Here is a 7,814-nt window from a genome sequence, read left to right as displayed (position 1 = left end):
CAGCAATAGGTAGGTAGGACTGGGACAGACAGTGGCAGAGAGAAGGGCATTCCCCAGGAATGGGAGTATGAGGGGGGTACCAAGGGGGAAAGGGGCATGAAATGGACAGAAGGACTGAAGGGCAACAGTGGCAGATGGGTCTAGAAAGGCAGCCTGGCCCCAGTGTGGAAGACCTTGAATGCCAGGTAAGAACACTTGGGTTCCATTCAGTAGCAATAGGCAGCCAGTGCAGGTGCTGCAGCCAGAGAATGACCTGACTGAAGTGGGGCTTCAGATGATCATTCCCAGGACAGAGGAGAGAAGGAGAGATGAGGAGCAGAGAGACCACGTGCTCATTACCATCAGGAAAGAGGCAATGAGGGCCTGAATGGGAACAGAAACCACGGCACAGAAAGAAGGCCGACGTGGCAGGCAGGCAGTCAGCAACAGGGATGACTCAGTTACCATGTCCTAGGTGCTGTGCCAAGCTCTGAGGATACAAAAAAAAGGCAAAAACACAGCCCCTGCCTTCCAAAAGAGCTCAGAATCTCGCACAACATGCCAACAACTATGCATATACAGAGTAATACAGAGTCAAGGGATTCCAGAGATGGCATGAAGCACATACGTCCTAGGACTTGGCAGCTGATTGGACAAGCAGGAGAGGGAGCAAGGGCAGGGGGACCAGCGTGTCAGCAGAAAAGAGCCCTTTGGGGCAGCTGAAGGAGGCAGGACCGCAGGGAGGACGATGAGGTCAGCGCAGAGCAGAGCCGTGGACCCCGCAGGCAATCTGGTGAAGTCTCTGGACTCTGTCTCAGAATGCTGCTTTTTAAAAATTCATCACTGAAGGAAATGTTACATTTCAGTTAAAGGTTAGTGAGAAAAACGGATGTAATTATTTTCCGATTTGTTTTCCATGAAATATAGCCCCAGGTCCACTTGGGAGCTCATGGACCCAAGTGAAGAACCCCTGATTCGGGGCACAGTGAGTTTGAGGTGCTATTGCGACTACTAGGTGGGCAAGTCCAGGCGGCAGGCAGGTGAAGCTGTGTGCCTTGTGGGCAAGCTAACAGTTAAAGCCACCAGAGAGAGGAGAAGTTGACAAGGGAGAGAGAGATTAAAAGGTGAAGAGAAGAAGGCTTAGGGCAACCTTGAAGAGCAGCGGCCTTTAAAGGCAGGGCGGAGGCAAGCCAGGAAAGGGGACCATGAAACAGGTCAGAGGGGCGAGGAGCCTGTGAGAAAACAGTCCCAGAAGCCGAGGCAGGAGAGAATCCAGGAACATGCTCAGAGGGCCCAAAGCTGCAGAGATCAGCAAGTGGAGAAAAAGCCATCACTGGTGACCTTTGAGACACCTACTGCTGCAGGAGGACGGGGCTGGAAGCCACATTGCAGTGGGGCAAGGATCCAGGATGCACCTGGACTCAGATGGGGGAACCTTGGCAGTATACGAACCAGTATATGAATGAGAAGTAATATCTCTCAATGAGGGGGTAGCCACCCATTGCTCGAATACTTCCAATGACAGGGAGCTCACCACCTAACTTAGCAGGCAATGAGTGATGGGGCAGTGAATTTAGCTGGAAGTGTAGCAGTGACAGAGAGAAGAGAGCTAGATTGAGATTGGTAGTAAGGTCAGCACAGGTCACAGGGAGACCTAAACATGCTGATCACAATCTAGAAGCAAAGCAGATACACTGCCTCAAATCTGAAGTGAGGGGGCCTGGGAAGATCTCTCATCCCCCATTTCTGATTTCATGGTTGCTAAAAAGCAGCCTTCATTCACATCCAAAGGCAGGGACTCAGAAAACAAAATTGTCTGGCAAAGTCTCCTAACAGGAAATCAGTGACTCAGAAATTGAAGCCTGGGTGGCTCTTGAACTCAAAGGTTGCTGAACCAGGGACAGGCAGCCATCATAGTCGCAGGCCAGTCTGTCAAAATGAGTTATAAAGGAGGGAGGAAGCATTGTTTAGGGCCCTTGCACACAGTTGGTGCCTAATAAATGGCCTGCCTGTGGGCCAGCCAGCATCAGTCCTTCACAGACTCAAATTCTACTCTGTGCGTCCACTATGGAGTGCAACTCATGGCCCAGCATGAATTTAAGGGCTTCTGCCCAGCGCCAAGACCTGTTCCCCACAGCCCCCACCAAGGAGGAGGTGAGAACAGCTTCATAGGATGAGGACAACCCTAATGTCAAGGTCTGGCTCATCTCTGCCCCCTGGAGGTCCTCCATGACACGCACACACCCCCGTAATTACCTTTGTGCAGATCACCCTCACGCCCCATCACTCCCCATCCTGCCTCCTCCTGATGTTTGGACCAGTTTAGGACTAGGTATTCAGTTATTGCCCAGACAAGCAAAAGCATGAGTTCAGTTTTGTTTTGTTTTGTTTTGTTTTTTTAAAAAGGCATTCAATTAAGGGGGGGGGGGGGAAGATGAGGTGGGAAAATACATCAGAAATATTCTCAGCAGTCATTCCCCAACACCCTCTTCCCCAGCTGAGTCTCCAAAGTACATATGTCCATGCTCTTTCCCTTCCCCTCCTCCAAAAATCTAAGCTCTGTGAGGACCAGAACTGGTCACACTTTTGGTCTTGGTATCTCCAGCCTGGTTGATTGATTGGCCAATTGGTAGAAAAAGGAGACTGAGGCACCAGCTGACTTGAAATGAGATGTGCCTTAGGAGGGTTAGCCTCATGATGCAGGATGGCCAGGGGAGAGGAGGAAGGGTAGGGGCATGGAGGAGACCTGTTAGGACATTTGACATTTATCAGAGGAGACATGGCTCTAATGGGGGTGGGAGGGAGGTATGAGACAGAGTGATGAGGGAAGAGGAGGGAAGGAAGAAAGGGAGGGGAGGGAGACAGGAAGAGAAAGAAGGGAAAAGAAGAGAGGGAAAAGGTAAGGAAAGGACAGATTTGTAGAGGTAAATCAGTAGGGCTTAGTAGTCGATTGGATGTGGCAGACAAAGGAGAGAGGAGTTCAATGTGATCAGGAGGTTTTCTAGCCTGGGTGGCTGAGGAGGTGGCGTGGGAAGGACAGACACAGGGAAGGAAGCGAGGGCTCAGGGCTGGCAGACTGGTGACCATATCTCCCAGGGATATTGATAAGGGTTGGGCAGGTGTTGTCGGCCCAGACAAGGAACCTGAAGTGGGTCTCTCCCCTGAGAATGACCATGGGATGGGTCTCTCCAGGTGGGAGTGGGGGCCCGTCTGGGGATCCAGGTGGCAGCTGCACTGAGTGCCATGGACAGCCCTCTGGGCTGCTGTGTGGGCCATGGGCTCGAAGTGGAGGAGGCCTTACGGTGCCTGGAGGGAGGCGGTCCCCCGGACTTACGGGACCTCATCACCCAGCTAGGTGTGTTTTGGGAGAGGGAGGGAAAAGGGGAGAGGGAAGGGCTCTCTTTGTCTCCCCTGCTTACTGGCCCTGCCTAACCCCCATCCCCAGGAGGATCCCTGCTGTGGCTGAATGGACAAGCCCCAACCTTGGCCCAGGGGGCAGCCCAGGTCGGGGCCACGCTGGACAACGGCTCTGCTTTGCGTCGGTTCCAGGCCATGCTGGAGGCCCAGGGGGTGGCTCCTAAGCTGGCCCAAGCCCTTTGCTCAGGATCTCCTGCCCAGCGCCAAGGCCTGCTCCCCACAGCCCCCACCAAGGAGGAGCTGAGAACAGTTTCAGAGGGTGAGGAGAACCCTAATGTCAAGGTCTGGCTCATCTCTGCCCCCTGCAGGTCCTCCATGAAAAACACACACACCTCCCTCTGTGCAGGTCACCCTCATGACCCATCACCCCCTCCCCGACCTCCTCCAAACGTCTCCTGCATCTGCTCCTCATCACTGCTTTTGCTCTTCCCACATATACATTCTAAAACTCCCCTCCTCAGGCACCGTGGAGAAGATCCAGGCCCTGCCCCTGGCCCAGGTTCTCCATGAGCTGGGGGCTGGCCGAAACAAGGCAGGAGAGCCCCTCCACCATGATGTGGGGCTGGAGCTGCTGGTGAGCACAGGACAGAGAGTCACTGCAGGTGAGAGCCTGGGCAGGGGTCGGGGGTACTGGGTTCCTGCAGGAGACCTCCCGTGAGCAAAGGCTCCAGCCCCTGGCCCCTCCCTGGAGGGGTAGTGGGGACAGAGCAAAGACTGTTCCAGCTGCCTGGATGCCTGAGGTGCACAGACGTGTTCCTGCCACCCCCCTTCTGAACATTCACACTCCAGGAAAGGCAGAGACCATGAGTGGGGCAGCAAGCATTCTATGAGCACCATACCTGGTGCAGACCCTCACACACTCACCCTTACACATTCAATGTCATAAGTCACTTGACACATGCCACCTGAGCCAAACCACCGACTCCTCAGCGGCCTCCTTGGGGTCCTTCCCATCTGCCCTCCCTCCATCCCTGCTCCATCCAGACCACCTTGAGTCATGAGTATCCTGGCATCCCAGATCTAGACCTCAGAGCCCAGGTGCCCCAACCTCCTCAGTTTTCAGATGAGGAAACTGAGGCTCAGGGAGACCGGCTGACATCCAGCCTACTTGGCTTCCCCATCCCTTCGGGTCCTGGGTGAAATGGTTCCCTTTACAACCTCTGCCCTTGGTTGCCGATTCCTGGCCAGCCTGGTACCCTTCCTCAGTTCCTGGCCTGTGACACTGACCCCCCCTCCCCACTGAGTCCCCAGGGGTCATGCTTTTCTTTTGTCCCTCTGTGACACACTGTGCTTTCCATGAAGCAACTGGCCCAGTGCTCACTCAAGCCTAGTGTCCATCTCTGTACAAGGAAGTCTCTCTTTCCCTCAGGAGGCATCCAGGATCCACCTCCTTGTGACCACATCCTCTTCCAAACCCCTCCGGTCTGTGACTAGACTTGGCTGCCCCTTCTTTGCTCCCTACCCCCATCCTCAGATTCTGTCTCCCTCTCAGGGTCTTTTCCTGCCTCTGTTGGCTTTCATAAGCAGTCCTCAAAACAGAACTCTGATCTAGTTCAATTCAACACACACACATATTAAGTGCCTGCTGCATACAGCGCCCTGCACTGGGCAGCGAGGAAGAGCCAGCGCAGAGAGGACAGTCCCAGTCTCAGGAGCTCCCGGGAGAGAAGAGGAGGGCTGAGATATCAGTAGAGAGCTATGAAGGATGTGAGACTCTTGTCCAGTTCTTGGGGGCCAGGCCAGCCTGGGGGTGACAGGGTCTTTGTGAAGGCTAGGCTTTAAAGAGTGTGAAGAGAGAGCACACCAAGCAGAGGGTGCAGCAAAAGTGCCTGGCTGGCAACATAAAGGAACTGTTTGTAAGGGAGAGGTGAATGTCAGGACCACGGCAGACACTCACGGACTGGATGAGCTCAGTGTCAGATAGGGTGGGCGGGGTGACTAGGTGAAGATGCTGGCTCGGGAGTGAGGCCAGGACTGGAGACTCAGGCTTCAGCCACCTATACTAAGGTGGTCTTTGGTGAGTGGGGGGAGTCAGTGGAGAGAGTGGAGAAGGAAAAGGGCCAACGACAAACCTGCCTGAAGGGGCCTGAAGGGGCCAGCTAGGCAGGAGAAGCAAGATTGTCGCCCCAAGACAAAAAAGAATAAAAAGAACTCCCAGGTCTCTGGTTCATTAAGTATTCCCAGCCCGTTGAGACAGGGAAGCAAGTATTTTGACTCTGCCTCACCCATAAAGAAATGGGCAGGTGACTTGCTAAGGGTCACGGGGCATGCTCTATAGGGCTGGCACCAGTGCCAGGAGCAGCTGAGGCCCGGGAAGGTGAGATCTGAAAGGAGGCTCAGGAGGTTTCATGTGAAACGTGGCAGCTCCGGGGGAACGTGGGGTGTAAGCAGAGGGGCCAGCAGCAGGGTCAAGGGCAGGCAGGCGCTTGAAGGCCAAGGGAGGCCTGAGCCCCGTTGCAGCATATGACTGGATGGGAGGGGGCTGGACCAGTGGCTGGGGTCCGACTTCTTGCCCCAGGGAGGGGGAGACAGGGAGCCTGCGGCTCCCAGCAGGTGCCAGCATCAAGTCCGGAATCTCCCCCTGGTCCCGGCAGGGCATCTCCACCACCCCCTTCTTTGTGTCCTCTTTTGCGTGCTGTTTCCCCCCATCAGAATGTAAGCTCCTGGAGGGCAGGGGCTGTCTTTCTTAGCGCTTGCGGCCGGCCTGCCTGCCGGCTGGAGGTGATAGCTACGCCTCCATTCCCTGCCCAGGCACACCCTGGATTCGAGTCCACCACAAGGGCCCAAGCCTGAGTCCGAAGCACCAGCAGAAGCTGCAGGAGGCCCTGACGCTGTCCAGCAGGGAGCCCTTCGTGCCAGACCCCTGCTTCAGGGAGCTCATCCTCCCGCCTTCCATGAGGGGCTGAGCCGGACAGAGCCGGACTGCGGGCTCCGGAGGCGCCCTTCTCTCCAGGGCGTCCGGCCAAGCCACGGTCCCCCGCATCGGCCAGTCTGGCCCCCCACTCCCTCTCTTCCCTGACTTGACCTCCCACCCAGACCGGCTCTCCAGACACGTCCGGCCTTCGTCTCTGTCCCCCCGGATGCCTTCCAAACGGGGGCTTTCCCTGCAGCTGCTGCTGCCCGGGCCCCTTGCTGGGGGGGGGGGTCTTCTCCCCGGGAATAAACTGCCCATTTGGGCATGAACTCAGCACGGCCCCGCTGGTCCTCTCTCTGCGCACCCGCAAAGCCTGGCCCGGCTCGGGGAATACCACGTGGGCATGGGCGGTGACGTCATGGGCATCCCGCAAGCCTCGACCGAGCGTCCGAGGTCTGGTCTCCTCTCCTGCCGCCCCCAGCCTGGTGCAGGGAGCCTGGTGCGCACAGCTCTGTGCGAAGAAAGTGGGGGCCACATGCACAGAGGAGTGGGTATAGTTAGGAAGGCCTGAGGTCGAATCCTCAAGTGCCAGGAATCACCCAGGGCAAGTCACCTCACTTCCCTCGGCCTCAGTTTCCTTATCTGTAAAGTGGGGATGGGAGCTGCAGAATTGGGAGCAAGTACCTGCCCACTCAAGCACAGTACGCCGCAGGGGGCAGTAGGGGGCGCTCGCGTACTTGGACGGAGATCGGGGGGGTGCTCATGCGCACTATCATCGGCCGACCCCTCACAGTCGCACTAGCCCCTGCGCAGGCGCAGCACCATTTTTAGTCCGCTGGCCCCGCCCCGCACGCTGCGCAGACTCTTTGGCCTCCAGTCTGCTGCCGGCTGAGCGCGAGTCCGACGCCCATCGAACCAAACTTCCGGACTTGATCGCGCGTGTATTCGTCTCGCGACATCACAAAAAAAGAGCTTCCGGACGTAGGGCCTGCGGCCGCGTGGACAGGTGAGCGCATGCGCCCCCTTCCCTCTCCCCCTCCCCTCAGTCCTACCCCTGGTGCGGGGGGCGGAACTAGCCTCGGCGGGGGTCCTTTCGGACTCCTCGTGGCGTCAGCACTTCGACCCCCCCAGCCCAGGTCCCAAGTTCAGATGCCGGGGGTTAAACAGCAGTGATTAAGCGCCTACTGTGTGCCGTGCTCGCAGTCTAAGAGGGGGGAGACCACAGGGAAGCAGCCCCAGGCCGGATCCGAGGGTGGGGGTCACAACCGAGTCAAAGGCTCAGAGATGGGAGCCTGCATCAGAGGCCCCGCGTTTCTCTGGGCAGAACTACACCGCCACCTGGGGGAGGGGGGGAAGAGTCCTGCACGACCGAAGGCGGCCACGTGCTGTCGGGGGCCCCCTCATAGGAGGCGCTCCCCGCACCCCACATGCTCCCCACCCCCTGCCCCCTCCCATCCTCTGCCCCCTCCCCACTCTGCTCCTCCACCTCTGCCCCTCCCATCCTCTGCCCACCTCCCCTGCCCCCTCCCCACTCTGCTCCTCCATCTCTGCCCCCTCCCATCCT

At 57.3% G+C, this 7,814-nt stretch overlaps 2 protein-coding genes across 4 annotated transcripts in view; both read left to right on the top strand.

The window, feature by feature from the left end:
* TYMP (thymidine phosphorylase) overlaps positions 1–6,583 on the top strand; it is an 8,985-nt gene extending 2,402 nt beyond the window's left edge. For all 3 annotated transcript variants that reach the window (XM_027854397.1, XM_027854396.1, XM_027854395.1), the window contains 4 exons: positions 3,172–3,334; positions 3,425–3,655; positions 3,858–3,998; positions 6,148–6,583. In XM_027854397.1, coding sequence (XP_027710198.1) covers positions 3,172–3,334; positions 3,425–3,655; positions 3,858–3,998; positions 6,148–6,302 — 690 coding nt within the window. In that variant the 3' untranslated portion in view covers positions 6,303–6,583. The remainder of the gene's footprint in view (positions 1–3,171; positions 3,335–3,424; positions 3,656–3,857; positions 3,999–6,147) is intronic.
* Positions 6,584–7,127: 544 nt separating this feature from the next.
* Positions 7,128–7,814, top strand: part of LOC114037498 (protein SCO2 homolog, mitochondrial) — a 1,803-nt gene continuing 1,116 nt past the window's right edge. The window contains exon 1 of the mRNA XM_027854405.1: positions 7,128–7,256. The gene's annotated coding sequence lies outside the window, so the exon portion shown is untranslated. The remainder of the gene's footprint in view (positions 7,257–7,814) is intronic.

This window comes from Vombatus ursinus, unplaced genomic scaffold, assembly GCF_900497805.2.
Source record: "Vombatus ursinus unplaced genomic scaffold, bare-nosed wombat genome assembly UNPS02010394.1, whole genome shotgun sequence".
NCBI lineage: Eukaryota > Metazoa > Chordata > Mammalia > Diprotodontia > Vombatidae > Vombatus > Vombatus ursinus.
Note: the sequence above shows the minus strand (reverse complement) of the source record. Positions and strands in the feature narration are given on the sequence as shown.